Raw genomic sequence first — 23,347 nt, 5'->3', positions numbered from 1 at the left:
TTTTCCACCATAATTTGCAAATAAATTCTTACAAAATCAGACAATGTGATTTTTGGGATTTGTTTTCTCATTTTGTCTCTCATAGTTGAGGTCTACCTATCATGTAAATTACAGACGCCTCTCATCTTTTTAAGTGGCAGAGCTTGCACTATTGGTGACTGAGTAAATACTTTTTTCCCCACTGTATCTATGCTGCAGTCAGTGTGTCCACAGCTTCTTTAGGGAGAACAGAGGGAGAACTCTCCCTCTGTTCACCATTGGGGTTGTGGGAAGTGATCACAGAGTTCTGATGGTAGCTATGTCAACCTGAGGCCTCCAGAGTCTACAGAGGCTAAGGCTAAGTTTGATCAGCTAGGCCTATGACAGGCCGGTGCTTGGGAATAAACCAGCGCCGTGCTCAGGAACCAGGCAGCGGTTCAAATAAAAGGACTGTGTCGCCGGTATCACTGCAACGGCACTGGTCTATTCATGTAAAGAAACAAAAAGCGATGTACTAATGGTACATTCGCTTTAAGACCAAAATTATCCTGGTCCTAAAGGGGTTGAAAAATGCATAGATGTTCAGTGGGGCTTGTGTTTGGTTAAATGCATTTATTTTCCTCTACATTTTCAACAGGATCCATTTTTTTGATAGTATAAATGGAGATTGTCCTGTTGAACAATATGATTCCATCTCATCTGGTTCTGTAATATGCAAGTCTATGGAAACAATGTGTTATTAAAAAGGTATCTTGTTGCACCATCCTGTTTGGTGTCATTTTGTTTTTTGCATGGCATAAAAAAACAACACATTTTATTATTTTAGCCAAAACGTGCGGAGCCTTGTCTTACTCCCATTATGTTGTACCCTAAAATGACTGTATTCAGTGCAAGAGAAAAGATCAATTCTCACTCACAAATAAGCAACAATAATACAGGTTTATTATGAGCCAAATGCACATGGTCACATAGAATAATAATAATCAAAATTATGGTGGTTTTAAAAACAGACACAGTAGCAATATTAAAGGGGTTGGCCACGTTATAGTAAAATAGTTCAGTGTTGAGTATTAGTAAGTGTACTGACTGTACTTACTGACAGCAGCTTCCTGTGTGCCTCATAGAGCTAAAATCAGACTCCCCTGCTCCAGGCTGTGCTGTCCTGCCCTGCAGTGATTCTGTCCATGAGATGGCCGAAATGGAGGAGCATGTGACCATGTACCGTTCCTTCATAGGCATATACAGGCTCAGTGGTGGACCATAGGGGGCGGGACACGGTTAAATGTTCCTCCATATCGGCCATCTTATGGACAGACTCACCACAGAGCAGGACAGCACAGCCTGCAGGAGGGGAGCCTGATTTTAGCTCTATGAGGTACACAGGAAGCTGGTGTCAGTAAGTGCAATGACTATACTTACTAACACTGTACACTGAACAATTTTTCTATAAAGTGGCCAACCCCTTTAAGCCTTTTAGGAAGACTTAGGCTAAGTTCACACACAGTAAAATAAAGGGAGAATAGAGCTAAGTTCACACACAGTATTTTGGGCAGAATTGTGGTCAATAGACAAAATCGGGAGAGGAATTGACAGAGTAAAATTATACTGGAAAGATTTTCCAAATTTTTTGTTAAAAAAAAAATACTGATTAAAAGATGGAAATACGATGAGTGAACATAGCCTTGTGTCGTAAAATAGTGTGTGTGTGTGTGGGGGGGGGGGGGGTGGTATCAGCATTTTTCATATCTAATAATGTGCTACATTACAGTCCAAGTACAATTACAGTGCAATTAAGGGCTGTCATTTCACAGCCAAATAACAGCCGTTATTTGGGCTCGAAATTATGGTTGTCAAAAAGAAAAAAATGTTGCCCCTAGCAACCAATCAGATTCCACTTTTCATTCCTCACAGACTTTGGAAAATGAAAGGTGGAATCTGATTGGTTGCTAGGGACAACTGAGCCAGTTTCACTTTACACCATGTTTGATAAATCACCCCCATAGTGTTTAAAAAAAAGATGTTTTGTGGTGGTGGCCTTAGGTAAGAAAACACATGTATTTTTTCCTTACTTTACGGCCTATGGCTATGTTCACACTTCGCGAAAATATTCTATCATCTATGTAACAAGATGGCTGCCTTTACCCAATATGTTTCTGAAGTGGGAACATAGCCATATTCTGCTTTTTATTTGTGTGTGAACCTTCCTATACTATGGCATGAATATGGTTTCTCAACATTGTATTAGTGACAAGCAAGTAGTGTAATAACTTAGTGTAGTCTGATCAATTCACAATTCATATTATATATATGTACAAACAATTCCAGACATAAATACTGTAATTCCTAAGTAAAAAAAAAAAAAAAATTATGATGAAACAGCAACGACATCCTCATTAGAGTCCCGCGGGTCTTTTGATGCCAGTGTGTTCTCTGCTGCGTGTCTTTCTCTAGGTGACCTCAGAAACCTAAAAGAGATGGTTTGGGGAATCAGCAGCATGTAAGTATAAAAAAAAAAAGCTAATTATATTGTTGTATATATTTTAGAATTTCAATTCTATTCTATTGAGATGTGTGCAAGATAAAGTGGTCATAGTGAGGCTGTGTTCACACAATGCAAAAAAAAGGGCAAATAGCGGCCATTGTTGCAAAACAACTGTCGTTACTAATGGTCACCATCATTTATAATGGCTGTTGTTTAGCAACAATGGCCGTTATTTGCCCTTGTTTTTACACTGTGGGAGCATAGCCTATATACCATAGACATTCAAGTACAGAGTCTAAATCCTCTATAGCTTGAACATAACAACAACAACAAAAATTTCCAAGAACTATTCAGTTCTGGGGAAAAGGAGGGAAACAGGGAAAGGGGAAGTAACAAATAAGTAACAAATAAAAAATTTTTATTTTTTTTTAAAAAGAGTTCTCTGGCCAGAATAGATAGCTCATCAGCCACTGATCAATAGGGTGCAGACACTTACAGACACCACAATGAATTAGTCTAGAAGTCGTTTGTCTCTATTGGTTGTGTAGTGGTGGTTTTTAGAGATGAGCAAACTTGCTGAAAGTTCAGGTTCACACAAATCTGAACGATCGCCATTTGAATCCCGCCTCCTAGAGAAAGTTGATGCAGCCCGAGGACTGCCTGAAAAACATGGGTGCAGCCATACGCTTGGCTGAATTGAGCGTGAACATGTATGAAAGAATTAGGAGACATGGACGTCAGTTAAACAAGCGTTTGGCCTACACCTGTCTGAAATGGGTTGTTTTACACTTGCCATTTTGATGCACTCCACTATCATACATGAATGTATGTATTTCTATGCAACTACAATCACTATGATTGATGTGGTTCTGCAGTGAGCACAGGAAATTAAAACAGCAACATGAAGAACTGTTCCTCACCCACTACGTCTTAATGATAGGTTAACACACAGTCAAGTAAGATCAAAATATGACCATAAAAGAAAAGCGAGAAGTGCCTTCTGGTGTAGTATTAGTATTTAAAATGAATGTACCACTAGGTTCATTGCTTTGTGTTTTTTCACATGAACAGACCGGCATGGAGATGCCGGTTGTGGTTCTTTTTTTTTTTACCCGCTGCCCGGTTCCTGCTTATGGCACCGATCTATTCCCAAGCACCGGGGGAGCATCTCTATAACTGGAGGAGCACACAAGGGGTCTACATATTACTGGGGGAGCACACAGAGGGTCTATTTACAACTAGTGGCAGCACACAGGGGGTTATATACTACTGGGGGAGCCCGCAAGGGGCTATATACTGCTGGGGGAGTGCACAGGGGGGCTATATACTACTGAGGAGCACAATGCGGGATCTATATACTACTGGGGGAGTGCACAGGGGGGCTATCTACTACTGCGGGAGCACACAGGGCGGCTTTATGGGAGGGGGAGCACACAGCGGGGATCTGTATACTATTGGGGAGCACACAGCAGGGGTCTGTATACTACTGGGGGAGCGTACAGGAGGGCTCTATAGTGTAAAAATGTGGCTGATCGCGCTCCTGTGTGAGTGCAGCAACTAGAGGAATAGATTACTCTGCTAGATGGATACCCTGTCTAGCCGGATGAAACAAACTGTTGTATTAGTATGCACTAATGTCTCTCTATGTTTGCTGGCCCTCTTCCTATGTTATGTGATGGTATATATGCAAGTGGACTGTCAAGCAGTCCAAAAACGTTCCTCTACCCTGTTTGTATCCACGCAGTGATGGTCAGTGTTTAAAAATAATACGATATATGGGTATCACTCACCCAGCAGTAGGGTTTGTCTTAATGTTCTCCACATTGGGTGAAATCAGCTCCCGGATATCCGAGTAGTATTCGGCTGTCTGAGTCCTCGAAAATATAGTATAAGGGGGGGGTCGCGTTCCGTCCGGTAACGCTCCTCTCTCCCACTGCAGAACTTTGAATAGAGTCCTTCAGATTCCAACGTGACGTCACGTCTCCTAAGGAAGCCTGGAATGGTCAAACAACCTTCGACATGTTTCGAGGGATACGCCCCTCTTTGTCCCTCGAAACATGTCGAAGGTTGTTTGACCATTCCAGGCTTCCTTAGGAGACGTGACGTCACGTTGGAATCTAAAGGACTCTATTCAAAGTTCTGCAGTGAGAGAGAGGAGCGTTACCGGCCAGAACGCGACCCCCCCCCCTTATACTATATTTTCGAGGACTCAGACAGCCGAATACTACTTGGATATCCGGGAGCTGATTTCACCCAATGTGGGGAACATTAAGACAAACCCCACTGCTGGGTGAGTGATACCCATATATCGTATTATTTTTAAACACTGACCATCACTGCGTGGATACAAACAGGGCAGAGGAACGTTTTTGGACTGCTTGACAGTCCACTTGCATATATACCATCACATAACATAGGAAGAGGGCCAGCAAACATAGAGAGACATTAGTGTATACTAATACAACTGTTTGTTTCATCCGGCTATGTACTACTGCGGGAGTGCACTGGCGGGCTATATACTACTGGGGGTTGCACACGGGGGGGGGGGGGGGGGCTATATACTACTGGAGAGTGCACAGGGTGGTTATATACCACTGGTGAAGCACACAGGGGGGCTATATACTACTGGGGGAGCGCACAGGGGGGCTATATACTATTGGGGGAGCGGACAGGGGGCTATATACTACTGAGGGAGCACACAGGGGGACTATATACTACTGGAGGAGCACACGGGGCTATATACTACTAGAGGGCAATACAGGGGGCTATATAATACTGGGGGTGCACACAGGGGGCTGTATATAACTGGGGAAGCACACAGGGGGTCTATATATAACTGGGGGAGAACACATGGAGTCTATTTACAACTGGGGGCAGCACACAGGTGAGTATATAATACTGTGGGAGCACACAGGGGGCTATATACTACTAGGGGAGCAAACAGGAGGGCTATATACCAACTTAGGGAGTGCACAGGGGGGCTATATACTACTAGGGGAGCACACAGGGGGCTGCATACTACTGGGGGAGCACACATGGGGAATATATACTACTGGGGGGAGCAGACAGGGGGGCTGTATATAACTGGGAGAGCGGACAGGGGGGCTCTATATAAATGGGGGAGCACACAGGAGGCTGTATATAAATGGGGGAGCACACAGGGGGTCTATATACTACTGGAAGCAGCACACAAGGGGGCTATCTACTACTGGAGGAGCGGACGGGGCTATATACTGGGGGAGCGCACAGGGGGCTGTATATAACTGGAGGAGCAGACAGGGGGTCTATATATAACTAGGGGAACACAGGGGGTCTATATGTTACTAGGGCAGCACACAGGGGGTTCTATATACTACTGGGGGCAGCACACAAGGGGTTGATATACTACTGGGGACAGCACACAGGGGGTCTATATACTACTGGGCACAGTACAATGAGGTCCATATACTACTGGGGGCAGCACATTGGGGTCTATATACTATCAGGGCAGCACAATGGGGTCTGTATACCGCTGGGGGCAGCACACAAGGGGTATATACTACTGGGGCAGATCACAAGGGGTATATACTACTGGGGCCAGCTCAATGGGGTCAATATACTACTGGGGGCAGCACAATGGGGTCTATATACTACTGGGGGCTGCACAATAGGGTCTATATACTACTGGGGGCAGCACAATGGGGTCTATTTATTACTGGGGGCAGCACACAAGGAGTATATACTACTGGAGGCAGCACACAAGGGGTATATACTACTGGGGCAGCACATTAGGGTCTATATACTACTGGAGGCAGCACAATGTGGTCTATATACTACTGGGGCAGCACATAGCGGACTATACTACATTGGGGCTGCACAGAGGGGCCTATATTATATGGGGACCTTACTACTATACTGGGGCACAGAGCATACCTAATTATTAAGTGGGGGCACAGGGACACCTTAAAACTATGGGGGCACAGAGGGGTGTAACTACTATATAGGGATACAGGGGACATAACTTCTGTATACGTTGGAGCCTAAAATGTTTCTCTGGCAGATTCTGCAGAGAGGATTCACAGCCGGGAAAAGACTTTAAGGTAGCCCACGCTGGATGGAGAGAAAAAAAAAAGTGAGACTCTGATCAGAGAAGGCACCCCCTGTGAGTCACTGGATGTGACTGCACTCTGTTATAGGGTCTGTAGTGACAGTGGTCATGGTGTAGCGGTATTATGTAATGGTATAATTGGCTATATGTTCCTATTTGTTCAGAGCAATTTTGAGGCAATATGTAATCACTGTACGGTGGAAATAGTGTTTTAAGATAATTACCATATGTATTGGGGCTCTTTCAGGGCATTATACTGTGTATGGAGCACCGATTCTGATAATGCTGCTGGGGGGGGGGGGGGCGTTAAAAAAGGGTAGGGGCCCACTTTTGAGGGCTTTGAAGTACCGGTGCCTTTGCAGTACCGGACAGGTGATCATTGCAGCCGTGCGCCCCGCATCAGAACTCCCCACAGCACACTATGGAGCAAGTGGCCGCAGCCGCTCGCTCCATTGTGTGCACTGACAAAGCTTTCTGCGGCCACTATTCAATGAATAGCGGCCACAGAAAACTGACATGTCAGATTGTTTTACAGTGCCATTAGGGATTCCATAGGCGGCAATGTTACCTATAGTTTCGTAATAAACATGGCCGTTGTTGCAATCGGCAACAGCGGCCGTAGTTTTACGAAAATATACAGTACGTAGTGTGAACATAGCCTAATTGTACCCATTTTTCCACAGGCTTTAACACATTAATTTTAACCTCAGATAAAACCTTTGCCGTTGATTTGGATGGAGATTTGCCACGGCCTTGCTGCGGATCGCCACCTTCAGATGCAGAATTTACAGCAGATTTGCCCATGGCATATTATTACACCATATTTACTAATCAGTTACCTGAAACTTAGCTTTTTTCCAGATTCTTTTTTTAATAGGTTTATTTTGTAGTACTGTCGCAAGGCTCTGGACATCTTCTCATAGGTCATGTTTGGACGGTTCTGCATGAAATGGTGCATTTGTTTATTCTCACAATATTTATACTCTGTTAGTTTCTACATTATGAGCTGCACTTATTTTTCAAATCATGTAAATAATGTGGAAGAATAATATGGAAGATCTTATGGTTAATATAATTGGATACAAACATTGGTGTAATGTACTGTCATGAAGAGTGTTAAAGTGGAGCTGTCATTTCAATAAACTTTGACCCCTTTACTGCATTGGCACCCCCCTCCCCCCCTTTACTGCCTTAGACCACCAGGGAAGTTTAATTAGCATGGAATATTTTTCTTTCCTTTTTTTAGTTGTCTAAACCAGGGGTGCATCTTATAGTTGGGTGTATCTTGTAAACTGGACAATATGGTAATTGTCACATTGACAGCAGTCCCCCATTGGCTTCTCCCCTGCCGGGTTGTTTAATAAATCTCTCCACAGGGTTTAGAGGTCAGAGTCAATGTGTTAGAGTTAGGAGTCGGTCAGTAAATTATCCCAAACTTACACTGACTCTGTCCTGGAACCCCATTCCAAACTAAAGCTTTCAAAACATGATTCTTTGTCCAGAAAAGCTTGTCCCTTTACATGAGATAAAACTTTATTTGAGTCTTTACAGATTGCGGAGTGATAAATTAGGTATAAATGTGCATTAACGGCCTATTAAAGGGTAACTCCGGGCAAACATTTAAAAAAGGAGGGGGAGACAGAGAGAAAAGCTCACATACAGATTTTTGTGTTTTCAGCAGAAAGCAGCAGCTCAGAACTAGGGGAAGGAGAGTGAATAGATAATAACAAGTATGGAAGGAATTGTTAGTCTCACCATGGAGAGCAACATATCAAACGTTATGTTTCTGTGGAATACCCCTTTAAGCCTAGCAGCTTGTCCCTTTTTATACAGCCCATGGTTCCAGCACATTGAAACTGCTGCAGGCAATCATATCAGCAAAATCGTGCTGACTGGATGCCTTTATGTTTTGGCCGATAGGTATATATAAGCTTTTCTTAAGGTCCTTAAAGTTCCTGCCTGTTTATTGTTTTCGAAATTCACAGCAAAATCAGGAAGTTTGTGGGTTCAGTAAACAGCAAACCACCCTGGGCCTTGCGGTAGTAGCAAAGTGCAAGTGAAAGTAAATAATCAGTTTTTCTCTTTCGCAGTTTATGATGCACTGGAGCATATAACAATAAGCGGCCATTAAGGCTATATTCCTAGTACATCTATGCCCTATGATTTGCATACACTGCGCAAAGGCCCAACATATCAATAGGGTTCCATGTACAGAGTAGACAGGCTTGCTCAGCATCACACAATGTGCCGACACTATTTTGGCTAATATTTTAGCCAAAATATGTAAACTTACAACCCCCATCAAGCGTCTCTATGGTATTGTAAGTCTCTATACCTAGGTCTTTTTAAATGGTTACAATGCAGCCACATTTCATTGTTTTACTATGGCCACAAAGCCAAGCCCAACTATGGATCTAATGTCCCAAACAAACAGCATAAAAGAAACCATACTGGCTAAACTGGCCTTCTTGTGCGAAAACATCCTGCTCTAGTAGCACCAGTGGATAGTGGATTTAAAGGGGTACTCCGTCACTTAAAAACCTCTTAGATAGTGCTGCCCTTATATAAAATATAATAAACATTGTTCCCCTGGTGTCCTCCTGCAGTGTCTCCAAGTCCACCACTCACCGCTGCCGCCACCACTTCCGTCAGCAGTGTGGAAGCCCCCTTAGCCAATTACTGACTGAGACAGGACAATGCTATGGCCAGTGATTGGCTGAGCAGGCTGTCACTACTGAGATGAGCTTGTCTTAGGAGTGGCAGTGGTGAGTGGGGTTCCTGTAGACACTGCAGAAGGACACCAGAGGAACGTGGAGAGGTGAGAATAAGATGTCCATTATGTTTCATACAAGGGCAGCACTATATAAAAAGCTTTTAAGTGCCAGAGTACCCCTTTAAAGCGACTCTGTGCCCACAATCTGACCCCCCCCCCAAAAAAAAACCACTTGTACCTTGGGATAGCTGCTTTTAATCCAAGATCTGGCCTGGGGTCCGTTCGGCAGGTGATGCAGTTATTGTCCTAAAAAAACTATTTTTAAACTTACAGCCCCATGCCCAACAGCCGAGGCTTAGAGAATCTGTGCCCTAACTTTGCACCAGCCCCCCGTCCCTCCTCCCCACACTCTTCATCATTAGGAATGCCACTGGAACATTTTCTCCTGTCTGAACACTTCACAGGTGCCCTAACGATCCAACCCACGTACCGTGCTGACACAGGTGATGAATAGGAGAATACCTGCCTGGAGCATTCCTAATGATGAAGAGGGCGGGGAGGAGGGACAGAGAGGTTGTGCCAGCCTAATGCATACACAATCTAGGCCACGCCCGTTGGGAACAGGGCCGCAAGTTTAAAAGTTGTTTTTTAGGACAATAACTGCATCACCTGCCGAACGGACCCCAGGACAGATCTTGGATTAAAAGCAGCTATCCGAAGGTATAAGCGGTTCAGGGGGGTCAGATTGTGGGTACAGAGTCGCTTTAATTTAATTGCTATTGGATTCATACGCAGATGGACAGAACTTCAGATTAGTAACTAATATTCATTACATGGTTCTGTTAACAATGAAGAGAGAAAATACCTTATGATTACCCCAGAACTGGGCCAGCTTGTTTGGATCCACCACTCTGAAGATTTTTAATTCTTTATCTTCCCACCTGATGGATGATTCATAGCGCTTGTCATCCAGAAGTTTGTGCAGATAATCCCACAGGAACCTGCAACCTAGATGTAAGATTTATGGCTGTTGCTTTAATAAGTTTTATAGATATATTGGGGGAGATTTAATTGGCTCAGTTGCCCCTAGCAACCAATCAAATTCCACCTTTCATTTTCCAAAGAGTCTGAGAAAGAAAGGAGGAATCTGATTGGTTGCGAGGGGCAACTGGGCCAATTCTACTTTACACCAGTTTGATAAATCTCCTCCAGTATGATTATATTTGGTCTGTAGGCATGCTTATTGATATACAGTGGTGCCTTGGATTACGAGCATAATTCATTCCGGGACCGTGCTTGTAATCCAAATACACTCTTAAACTAAATCAAATTTTCCCATAAGAAATAATTGAAATGCAGACAATTGGTTTCACACCGCAAAAATAATGATTTTTTTAAAGTCTGAATAACATGTAAAACAGATGAAACAAACATTCAGAAACAGCAGAATGTAATATATAAGTTACTGTACAATATAGCAATCACCATGTGGAGTATAATGTATAGTAAGTGCATAAACCTGAAAAAAACTGCTTCTGCTCCGGACAGTTTCTGTCTCGGACAGAGGTGGCAGCAGAGAGTACTGTGTCAGACTGAAAAAATACACCACTTTCTGCAGGACATACAGCAGTTGATAAGTATGGGGAGACTTGACATTTGTAAATAGAAGTAAACTACAAATCTATATAACTTTCTGAAACCAGTTGCTTTGAAAGAAAAAGATTTTTGCCAGTGTACCCCTTTAAGTCATCACAGAGAAGACATGTTCTAGACTTCTTGACAATAACGTTAATAGCAGCAATTACTCTCAGCCTCACCACAGCTTGAAGTGACTATCTTGGACTATTTTAAATCATTTTTGGCCTTCTCCACTTTCAAATTTACCTTTTATTTTTCCATCCAGACCGTTACTGTCTTTCGCCATGGTCTCTTTGGTTTGTGTTGCTTGTGTCCTCTGAGAAAGATTGAGAGGTACGTCTTGGCCATCACTCTCTGTGGCAGCAGACATATGTATTGTTTTTGAAGATAATTGAGAATTTTCTGCTGTTCAACACAAATAAACCAATATATCGGTAGGTTTTTTTATACAATATTAGTACTTCTTCTATTTATTTTATTATTAGTGTATTGCTCTAAGTCTGTTGTCACCCTTTTTCACTTAAATATAATGCATTCATATATATATGTATATATATATATATATATATATATATATATATATATTTATTTATTTTGCAAACTTGCCACGAGCCCTAACTAGAGGTGAGCGCAACTCAAGTCTGATCATTCAGGATTTGAATACCAATAGCTGAAGAAGTTGGATGCAGCCCTAAGGCTGCCTGCAAAACATGTTTCCAGTCTATGGACTATCCTTGTTTTTTCGGAATCCCTAGGGCTGCATCCAACTTCTTAAGCCACCGGTAATCAAATGCTGCATGATCGGACTTGAGCATCCTCATATTTTGCTCATCTCCAGTCCTGATTGTTGGAACTATCTTTTGACCCGGGCAATAAAGGGGGCAAGGTTCATATTAATTTCCATTAAGGGTAGCTTCACATGTACCGTATCCGCAGAGGATTTCATGCTGTGAGTTTGCAGCGAAATCCACTGCGAATCCTGGTAGTGAGAAGTGAATAGGTCACATACCCAATTTTCATTCCGCTGCCAGTATGTGACCTGGCCCCTTTAACCCCCAGCATCCCGTCGCCCGCAGCCCCCGGCCTGGAGCATACATTACCTGCTTGGCGCCTAGCTCCCCATCAGTCAATCAGTGCTGCCGTGCACTGATTGGCTGATGGAGGCCGAAGGGAGCCTCACACACAGCCGCGTCGCGGAGCAGGTAATGTATGCTCCAGGCCGGGGACTTCGGGTGTCGGGATGCGGGGGGTTAAAGGGGCCAGGTCACATACTGGCAGCGGAATGAAAATTGGGTATGTGACCTATTCACTTCTCACTACCAGGATCCGCAGTGGATTTCGCTGCAGACTCGCAGCATGAAATCCGCTGCAGATCCGGTACATGTGAAGCTACCCTAAGGGTGATTTAATTTTCGTTGTATAATAGTACAGAGAACAGAGTACAATGACCATCTCACCTGTATTCAAGCAGGTCTCATATTGCAGATCATCACCATTTCCTATACACTGGCTGAAGAAAGAATGCCTTACTAGTCCCTGCCTGTGGTTCTTAATGCACTGTAGTAATTCATACAAAACATCACCTGTAATGATGAAATATAGGTTATTAGTTATCACCATGGGTGCTGACCTATAGCACTGCAGGCTACACTGGCCAAAGCACATGTCTGAATGTGACACATGGAAACAAAGCACAAGAAGGGTTTATAAACATTGTTTGACAACTTTGCTGTATATTTTCATCCGGGCCTATTGGGGGAGATTTATCAAACATGGTGTAAAGTGAAACTGGTTCAGTTGCCCCTAGCAACCAATCAGATTCCACCTTTCATTCATCACAGACTCTTTGGAAAATGAAAGGTGGAATCTGATTGGTTGCTAGGGGCAACTGAGCCAGTTTCACTTTACACCATTTTTAATAAATCTGCTCTCTTGACTTGTTGTCTGTAATGGTGTCATCAATGAAAAACACAATCAATCTATTTGAGTACACTAGCTTTACTAATGCCGATAATAGATATAATAGAGAATCACCCAAAAAATCCTATTTATCACACAGACATGAGATATGAGACATATTAATAATAAAACAAACATAAAACAGGCAAATACATGTGACAAATAAGTATACTGGTTACATCACATCAGAGTTCATGGCAATTGGAAAAAAAAAAAAAAAAAAAAAAGAAGACTGTACACATCTATTGCCCATAGGTTATAAGAAAGTGAATATGTATCATGTAAGATATTTTGCTTTAGGATTGCCCACATATGTCTTTTTCTATTATAATAAATAATAAATAAATAAACATTACAAAAAGCATAAACATAAAAGGAAAAAAATTGTAGCATATGTGAGCGGGTCTGTCAAAATGTTTGGGTTTGGCAATGTGATCCGAACCTGAACAGTCTGAACTGGATTCCGCATGGCTGCAGAAGGTGGATGTTCCCCCAGGGAGTCCTAGAAAACATGAATACAGACATAGGCCCTAGGGAGGCATCCAACTTTTTTAGCTGCTGGCAATTAAAGAAGTTTGGCGGACTATAAAATCCAGCAGCCAGAAGGGGCAGGGGGGAAATTGATTACAAATACTAACTTACCCCTCCCCGTGCCCCCCCCCCACACGCACACACACCATGTAGGAATCTCCCCTTGTAGTTACCGCCCCCCCCCCCCCCCCCCCCCCCCCCCCAAACACCATGTAGGCATTCCCCTGTAAGTTACCCCCGCCGCTCTCCATAAGGGCAATCCCCCCTAAATGAACCCCCTCTTTCCATGTAGGCATACCCCTATAAGTAAACCCCTTACCCCCATGTAGGGAATCCTATGTAAATTAACCCCCTCCCACCCATGTAGTCAATCCCCTGTAAATTACACCCCCGCCCCCTCCCCACCACCCATGTAGGCAATTCTCTGCATATTAACCCCCTGCCCCTATGTAAAAGAACAAAAACATATATACATACATACATACATACATGACGACAATGTTGATAAGCGCTGTTATATATTTAGATTAACTTCTATTAAACCAGCTAAAAGATTATCATGACTCTGAAAGTGATATATATCTGTAGCAATATTGTGACAATTCTCCCAATACTGGCTGCAATGATCAGGTGTATTATACCAGTGATTTTCAACCTTTTTTGAGCCGCGGCACACTTTTTATACTTAAAAAATCCCGGGACACACCACCAACCAAAATGGCACAAAATGACACTAAGGGTATAAACCCATACACCTTATAAGCAGCGTATTAACTGCTGCGATACGCAACAAATACGCAGCAAACACGCAGCAAATACGCAGCAAATACGCAGCAAATACGCAGCAGATTAGATCTAAATAACTGAACACAGCATCAAATCTGCACCACCAAATCTGCTGCGTATTTGCTGCGTATTTGTTGCGTATCTGCTGTGTATACTGTGTGTGGGTTTGTACCCTAAAACAGTACATATTATACATATAGTTAATAATATAGATTCTAAATGTATTTATACTAACTCAGTGTGAAACCTGGGCCTGTTTTCTTCTCCCCCCTGCTTCTCTCCACCATACTTCTCCCCCCTACTTCTCTCCTGTGCTTCTCTCCACCATACTTCTCCCCCCTGCTTCTCTCCACCATACTTCTCCCCCCTGTGCTTCTCTCCCCCGTGCTTCTCTCCACCATACTTCTCCCCCCTACTTCTCTCCTGTGCTTCTCTCCACCAAACTTCTCTCCCCCCTGTTTCTCTCCCCTGTTTCTCCCCCATCCCCAGGTTTCTCTCCCCCATTGTTTTCTCCTGTTTCACATGGGCACCATAGTTTGGGGAACTTTCCCCGCGGCACACCCGACCATGTGGCACGGCACACTGGTTGAAAATCACTGTATTATACCACTGCAATAATAGAATGGTTGGCCAGAATGAAGAACTGTCAGAAAACAAAAACAAATACTTACCTACCCCGTTCTGAGCGCATGAGTGACGTCACTTGTGCGCCGGATTGCATTCCATAGGTGGATTCCATATTACATAACACCAGATATGTTGGCTCCAGAAAAATTTGTAATTGAAATAAATACCTTAAAGTGTCACTGTTGTTTACATTTTTTTTGCAGAAATCAATAGTACAGGCGATTTTAAGAAACCTTGTAATTGGGTTTATTAGCCAAAAAAAAAATGCATTTTTATCATGAAAAAGCAGTTTGAAGCTCTCCCCCCTGTCTTCATGGTTTCCTATAGAGAGAGGAGGGGTGGAGGGAGATAAGGCACCAAAACAGGACAACAAAGAATTTATTTACAGCTACATCACTGGGCTATCTCCTCTGAAGTCAGCACTGACCTCTCTGACCTCTGAATACCGGCTTTCACACAGGTCCCGCTGTGTAATTCTTTGTTCTCTGCTGGCGACTAATCTTCCTCCTCCCCCCTCCCCTCTCCATAGGTTATACAGGGCCCGACAGATGTAACAAGACATGATTTCCTGATAATAAGCCGTGAATGAGAGAGAGGTGGGAGGAAGGCACCTGGGGAAAGTCTTTTTGAATGCAGATAATGGCATATTTGCCTAATAAACCCAATTACAAAGTGTCTTAAAATTGCCTGTACTAGAAAAAAACGACAGTGACTCTTTAAGGAAAGGATATATTATTATAAAAGCCTCTCTCTATGTACATGGCAAAGGTAAAGCAAACTCCTACCACACACCTTGTCAGTAGTGGATATTATAATACCTGAACTAGGAGAACGAGCTTTAAAATCAAACTTAGTAAGAATGCACAGAGCTCTTCCGTTCATTACAAACTTGCTGTCATCTGTTTTCTCTAGGGAGTACTCTTCCTTTGCCCATCGTAGCCATTGAATAACATCGTCTTTGCTCCATAGGGATGGATGTATTCCTGAAATCCATAATAGGATGATGGTGAGAAATCCAATAACAAAATGGTACAAGGCTAGTGCACCGCTAATTTCCTTTGTTTTTGACTCACACAGAGTAATTTCTGCATTGAAATTTCAGATGCAGATCCTACCTTAAAGGAGAAGTCAGGCGGGGGGGGGGGGGGGGGGGGTTGCAAAAAATCATTATGGACAGGAGGTGAGAGGAAATTAAAAAAGACAACATGCTCACCTGTTCCCATGCTCGCGCTGCACCACATCACCGGGCTCCCGTCCCCTGCCGGGTGTTCTCTTCTCCCGGTTTCCAGGTCCGTCACAACCCGGGTTGAACGTAACAAGTGGCTGGATTTAGCCAGTGACTGCAGTGGTGTACCACCCTAGTCAGCGACTGGCCGAGCGGGGAATATGACTTCTTTTTTATATTAGCCCAGCCCAGAATAATTTTTGGGCCCGGCGCCAGGCTTCCCCTTTAAGGTTTTGTTTACAGAGATTATTTAGTCAGTATTTGTAGCCAACATCGGAAGTGGAGCTGACATAGAAAAAATATAATAGAAAGATTTGCACAGTTTCTGTGTTTTCAACCCATTCCTGGTTTTGGTTGAAAAAATACTGAGCCAAATACTATGTGTGAACACAGCCTAAGAATTGACAATTGAAAAAAAATGTGGCTAGATGAAGGCAATGATGAAATTCAAGAACTTTGCATTGAGCAGCCTCCACCAGAAGATAGGAGAACAAAAAAAAAGGTGAACAAAAACGTAACATGCTCTACTTACTGAGACTTCCAGGAACTTTGCATATCTCCTCTTCAGTAAAGGAACAATGTGAGTGGCAATGGTCAAGTACATCCTGCTTGAGATGAGGAGACAGTGTAGGGATTGGTGGAGTGATTGTCTTTGTTCCCTCCTGCAATCATAGGACATAAGGATTTACACAATGGTTGCAGAAAGCTGTGATACTCCTGTGACCATATATCACCATAGGGTTCTAGAGCCATGAGGTTGCAGTCCCTCTGAGCCAATCAGTGGCTGCAGGGGTGTCCCACCTCAGTCTCTGATTGGCTGGGCGGGCCTGTAATGTCACAGCCCCAGAACCCGGAAATGACCTGGAACAGCGGCAGCGCAGGAGCCAGGGAGGTAAGTTTGCTTTATTATTTTCAAACAACCCATACCTAGACATATCTCTAAAATGAAGTACCCATTTAAATAGAGAACATTATTACACCATATTTTTTACTCAAAATTACAGCAGTAGTTTTCTTTTATTTTACTATTTGTAAACATAGCTTTATTTGGTAAGGGTCTCTGGAGAATGTTTTATAACTTTTATGATTTCAAAAAATGTTTTTTAAATTTTTACAAAAAGGCAAATATAGATATTGCATATGGAAATGACCAGGGGTTAATAAAAAAAAACTTTACCACAATATACAGCAACATCCTGGTCAGCAAAGAGACTTGTGTGCAACTGCCCATGCATGTCTCCTACCATATAAGAACCATTATTACAGTAAATAATTAATTAAAATGAGATAAAAGAACCAACAAACTCAGGGGCATTGAGGAAATTGAATCCAAGGAGATCTTGACAGGGGCCTAAATATTTGTACCTATATACAGTTCAGAGACTTAGGCTGGGTTCACACTATGTTTTTTTTTTGTTTTTTTTTTTAAACATCCGTTTTTCTTTTTTACATTTTTGCAAAAAAAGGGTGAAAAACGGATGGAAAGACAGATGCATTTGTGTGCATCTGTTTTGATACATTTTTTAATTGACTTCCATTATAAAAAAAAAAAGGATCAAAATGCATCCATTTTTTTAGCGTACACAAAAAGGTAGCTGACCTTATTTTTGTGTATGTTAAAAAAACGGATGCATTTTGGTGCCCTATTTATAATGGAAGTCAATGGAAACACAGATCAAAACAGACGCACACAACAATGCATCAGTTTTTTATCCGTTTTTCATCCTTTTTTTTTGCAAAAACGTGAAAAAACTGGATGAAAAAACATAGTGTGAACCTAACCTTAGACTATGTTCCCACTACAGGATTTTAACGGCAAAAGGTGGCTGTCTACTAAGGCTATGTTCACACAACGTAAGAAACCATACGTCACAGAACGGCCAGTGTAAGTGAAGATCCTCCCGGCCGGTACTGCAGTACCGACCGGATGATCTTTAACGCCACTGAGTTCTGATACGGGCACATGCCGCCCATTCCATGCACACACACCGCACCGACAACGGCCGTTGTTCAGTGCGGCCGTGCAAAAAAATTAGCAGGTCAATTAATAACGCCCACTGTTCCAGTGGGCGTTATTAATCATCCATGGGCACACGAATGCAACCTGTTTATCCGTGGTGTGTATGGAAATCAATACCAGACACATCCTGAATGGGCCCTTTGGAAATGAATGTTCCGGCAGCTGTCAGAACTCTGCCAGCCGCAGGACCATGCAAATACCGACCAGTGTTCGGCCAGTATAACAACGGCCGTTGCTAAGCACTCCTCTGAAGACCCTTACCGAATAAGGTTATGTTCACAAATAGTAAAATCCCACCAAAGATCATTGTGTTCTAACCTTTTTATCAGAATTCCTTCAAAATGGAGCTCTAGAGTCATTCCCATTGGGGAAGAATACGCAGGTTTCTAGGTTTCTATCACCTGTTTTTCAGGAGCCCAAGCCAAAACACAAATAGCATCTAAGGGTTGTATTTTCAGCATCCGTTTAACTGATCCGTTTTTTTAACGTTCAAAAAAGTAGTGTCAACAGTACTTTATTGTGCGGGGAAAAAAAAACGCATCCGTTAAACGGATGCTGAAAATGCAACCCTTAGATGCTATTTGTTCACACTGCGGTTTCAGCATCCGTTTAACGGATCCGTTTTAAAAAAAAAAAACGGATGCATTTGTGTGCATCCGTTTTTGATCCGTTTTTCCATTGACTTCCATTATAAAAAAAAAAAAACAGATCAAAAACGGATGCACACAAATTGCAAAAAAACGGATCCATTAAACGGATGCTGAAAACGCAGTGTGAACCTAGCCTAAGCATAATAGATCTGTGCTACCTAAATCATTATCTAAGTACGAAAAAGTTTAAATAAGACTGCCCCGAATTACCTCCCTGGATTTACTAAGTAAATCCAGCGGGAGCTGCACCTGGTGCACGATCGGTTTCCCATGCTGCATCTTTATTTGTTTAGGTGTTTAGGTCCTACTGGCCCTGATGTTACAATTCTTCTGACTCCCTTTATTCTCCTGTGATTTTGAAGACAGGAGGTCAGGGTCTCCAATGTATCTCTTTGAGTCTGCAAGGGGGTGGGGGGGGGGGGGGCGTTTCGCTTAAAAAAAAAAAACTAGACTGCTTCTTTAATACTTCAAGGAATCAAAAATGTGACATATTAGAGTCATTTCCATGATGGACCTGCCGTAATATGTTGGGTTCCTAATCAATTTGCAGAACTTTTTCCATCAACGAGGGTTCAGTTCTTAGGATTTACAATCGACTAAAGAAGAATGAAAACATTTCTTCTTCAGACCACAATTTTTTTTGCCACTGATGAAGGAAGGGGAACGTACCCTGAAACACGTCTGGGATTACACAGTACATCTGGCATACAAATCTAATCACATACGAGCATCGGCATTTACTGGTTATAAAACAGAGCCCAGCTGGAATTTCTCACAGGCACAGTACTCATTGCAACCATACCATTGCCACACCGTATCTTATATTCATAGATACAGCAAAAAGCTCAGACATTTGTAACAGTGCTGACAGGCTTGCAGCCATCATTGCATGAGTATTTATAGACTTGCCACTATCATTGCTACATATGCACGCTGAGGCTACTCGAACTGTAACACGTTCGCTCCGACATGATGGCAATCTGAGACTAAAGGCAGCATGAACTGTAACACGACTGTTCAGACATTAAATTTCCATCAGGACCAGCACAGCCATTTATGAACAAACAAAAGGCTCTGGACTATGTCGGGATTTTAACATTTGTTTGTTTGAACTTTTTATATATTGATTTGCTATAGCTGTATTACTTTTACAAGGACCCTGTGGTATAGGCATCTATTATATGTCGTTTTTATTGCTCTATGCAGTTATTAAAGGGGTACACCAGCAAAAAAAAAACAACTTTTTTTTCTCACATCAATAGGTACTAGTAAGTTATATAGATTTGTAAATTACTTTAATTTAAAAATCTAAAGTTATCAAGTACTTATTAGCTGCTGTATGTCCTGCAGGAAGTGGTGTTTTTTTTCCAGTCTGACACAGTGCTCTCTGCTGCCACCTCTGTCTGTGTCAGGAATTGTCCAGAGCAGCAGCAAATCCCCATAGAAAACCTCTCCTGCTCTGGACAGTTCCTGTCATGGACAGAGGTGGCAGCAGAGAGCACTGTGTCAGACTGGAAAAAATAAACCACTTCCTGTAGGACATACAGCAGATAATAAGTACTGATTGCAGCAGAGAGTTGCTGCTTGGAGGAGAGAAAGGGTGACAGCAGACATTAGATACCACTCAGCTGCTGCTGGCCGTTGTTCAAGAGGGTTTGGAAATATCCTGTAATGAGTTGGAGTCACACTGTGACTGAGAGGTCAGGATGGATGTTAGTATCACTCCAATAAGTGAGATTTCAAAGGCGTACTGCGGCAGAAATCTTTTTCTTTCAAATCAACTGGTTTCAGAAAGTTATATAGATTTGTAATTTACTTCTATTTAAAAATCCTGTCTTCCATTACTTATCAGCTGCTGTATGTCCTGCAGGAAGTGGTGTATTCTTTTCAGTCTGACACAGTGCTCTCTGCTGACATCTCTGTCCGAGACAGGAACTGATTTTCACCTCTAAGTCATTACAGGGAAGACATGTTCTAGGCTTCCGGACAGTAACTTTAATAATAACAATAACTGTCAGCTTCACCACAGTTTGAAGTAACTATCCTGGACTGTCCAGAGCAGTAGCAAATCCCCATAGAAAACGTCTATTACTCTGGACAGAGGTGGCAGCAGAGAGCATTGTGTCAGACTGAAAAGAATACTCCACGTCCTACTAGACATACAGCAGCTGATAAGTACTGGAAGACTTGAGATTTTTAAATAGAAGTAAATTACAAATCCATATAACTTTCTAAAACCAGTTGATTTGAAAGAAAAAAGATTTTTTGCCGAAGTACCCCTTTAATAACTGACACGAGTAATAGTTTGCAATCTGGGAGTAGTTTAAAGCGACTCTGTACCCACAATCTGTCCCCCCAAACCACTTGTACCTTCGGATAGCTGCTTTTAATCCAATATCTGTCCTGGGGTCCGTTCGGCAGGGGATGCAGTTATTGTCCTAAAATACAACTTTTAATCCTGCAGCGCTGTGTCTAACGGCCGGGGCTTACATTTGTATATGCATTAGGCTGGCACACCCTCTCTGTCCTTCCTCCCCACCCTCCTCATTATTAGGAATGACCCAGGAACATTTACTGCTGTTTGAGCTTTGCACAGGTGTATTAACTATCCAGCCCATGTTCATCATACACACAGGTGGGGAATAGGAGGCAATCTGCCTGGATCATTCCTAATGATGAGGAGGGTGGGGAGGAAGGACAGAGATGGTGTGCCAGCCTAATGCATATACAAATGTAAGCCCTGGCTGTTAGACACAGCGCTGCAGGATTAAAAGTTGTTTTGAGGACAATAACTGCATTACCTGCCGAACAAAGCCCAGGACAGATCTTGGATTAAAAGCAGCTATGTGAAGGTACAAGTGGTTTGGGGGACAGATTGTAGGTACAGAGTCGCTTTAAGGTTGCATTGCCAGCTTGTGGTTTTCACAGCTAACAACATAGACGGATTTAAAGCATGCTCCAACAGATTGGGCAGACATTTTTGGAACCATAAGTATAATGTTTGAGTGATTAACAATAGACATCATGTTCTTTGGCCAGCTAATATCAGAGATCTGCAACAGTGTCGGACTGGCCCACCAGAAGACTGGAGAATCCTCCGGTGGGCCCCCAGGTTTAGAACCTGCACAAACACTGACTGATATGTTGTTTCTCACTGGGTCTTCATTGGTGGGCCTCACATACCCCAGTCCGACACTGATCTGCAACACATGTATAATACAGAAAAGACAAAAAAAAAAATCGATTGATGACGGCGTTAATAAATCATGCATTACACGAGGCTGCACGATATATATACCTACAGGGTGGAGCCTGAAAGTCCCAGATAGTACACAGGGTATGAAATCCTCCATTAAGGTACAACTCACATTAATAATGGAAGTGAAGCTGTGTATTAGATTACCTATCATTGTTATTATTCATAGTTATTATTATTAGGTATTTTTTATTAATTCCAATTAATTCACCGATCAACAAACAATCCAATCGTCCCTGCCCCCAATGGAGTTTATAATATTATTTCTTCTAACCGGACACCCACCCAGCTCCATCCCCCCCAAACAGAGAGCAGCCTACCTGATGGTCGGATGCGGTTTGGTCAGTTCCCAGCTTTGACATATCCAGAGAACAGGAAATAAAGCCTGTAAAATGTGATCCAGGTGTTTCTTGCTGTTTCTGCCCAGTAGTATCTTTCGGTAGTACAGGTAAGGGCACTGACTTCTTACAGGTCCCGTTCTGGTCTACAATGAGTTTTTACTGCCAGGGAGAGATATTAAAGCCTGTGTATATGGAAGGCTGTGCCATTTCTGTACGGAGCAAAGAAAATGAAAGTAAACGTTTCCCTATTCTGATGTGCAGGATAGTCCAGCAGAAAGTGAAAGTGGCAGCCAGACTTCCGTGCAGCCAAATACGAGTGCAATAGTTACATTACCGATGTGAAATCTTTCACAAAATGGCACTCCGTGTCGCAGGGTATTGGTTTGTCCTGCAATGCGCTTTCTATTTCTGCCATTGTGCAACACACACACAGACGCGAATTGTATTAGGCCGATACTTTTTTATTGGCTGAGTAGGTTAGAGATGTAAACTTTCAGGATTGCTTATGTCAGGGGTAGTGTGTTACACAAGCTGCCGTGTTACATGTTAACAGACCAGATGGTATCAATGTACAGCAATCTCCATTAAAGGGGTACTCCGGAGACCCCCAAAAAAGTGTTGTGGTTTTTTTTTTTGCGAATGCATTCTTTTAAAGTGTCACTGTTGTATTTTTATTTTTTTTTTTTGCAGAAATCAATAGTACAGTCATGGCCAAAAGTTTTGAGAATGATACAAATATTTTACAAAGTCTACTGCTTTAGTTTTTAAAATGGCAATTTGCATATACTCCAGAACGTTATAAAGAGTAATCAGCTTAACAGCAATCTCTTGCAAAGTCAATATTTGCCTAGAAAATCCCCCAAAACACATCTCAACATCATTGCAGCCCTGCCTTAAAAGGACCAGCTAACATTGTTTCAGTGATTGCTTCATTAACACAGGTTTGAGATCAATCTGTCATGATTAAGTAAAAGTGACACCACTGGACACTTTAAAAGGAGGCTGGTGCTTGGCATCATTGTTTCTCTTCTGTTAACCATGGTTATCTCTAAA

At 42.5% G+C, this 23,347-nt stretch overlaps 1 protein-coding gene across 3 annotated transcripts; it reads right to left on the bottom strand.

Annotated features, from left to right (window-relative positions):
* Positions 1–1,384: 1,384 nt before the first annotated feature.
* Positions 1,385–22,602, bottom strand: ETV7 (ETS variant transcription factor 7). Of its 3 annotated transcripts, none has more exons than XM_069946109.1 (8): positions 22,274–22,602; positions 16,560–16,689; positions 15,621–15,785; positions 12,357–12,482; positions 11,146–11,304; positions 10,127–10,269; positions 7,388–7,488; positions 1,385–2,444 (listed from the first exon to the last, which is right to left on the bottom strand). In XM_069946109.1, exons 1-8 carry the CDS (start codon positions 22,313–22,315, stop codon positions 2,345–2,347), a joined length of 966 nt encoding a protein of 321 aa, XP_069802210.1. In that variant the 5' UTR covers positions 22,316–22,602; the 3' UTR covers positions 1,385–2,344. The 3 variants fall into 3 exon arrangements, with proteins under 3 accessions (XP_069802210.1, XP_069802211.1, XP_069802213.1); XM_069946110.1 differs by having other exon boundaries at positions 11,146–11,301; XM_069946112.1 differs by having other exon boundaries at positions 11,146–11,253.
* Between the last annotated feature and the right edge of the window lie 745 nt (positions 22,603–23,347).

The sequence above is a fragment of the Dendropsophus ebraccatus genome, chromosome 11 (genome assembly GCF_027789765.1).
Source record: "Dendropsophus ebraccatus isolate aDenEbr1 chromosome 11, aDenEbr1.pat, whole genome shotgun sequence".
Taxonomy (NCBI): Eukaryota; Metazoa; Chordata; class Amphibia; order Anura; family Hylidae; genus Dendropsophus; species Dendropsophus ebraccatus.
Note: the sequence above shows the minus strand (reverse complement) of the source record. Positions and strands in the feature narration are given on the sequence as shown.

Bases quoted from the DNA above. Each gene is read 5' to 3' on its own strand.
- ETV7 (XM_069946109.1), bottom strand. From the start codon at position 22,315: ATGTCAAAGCTGGGAACTGACCAAACCGCATCCGACCATCAG. The intron at 12,483-15,620 runs GTATTATAATAT...TCATCATTACAG, and splicing joins AGCTCGTTCTCCTAGTTCAG to GTGATGTTTTGTATGAATTA. The intron at 7,489-10,126 runs GTATTTTCTCTC...CATTTCATGCAG, and splicing joins AGTTCTGGGGTAATCATAAG to AACCGTCCAAACATGACCTA.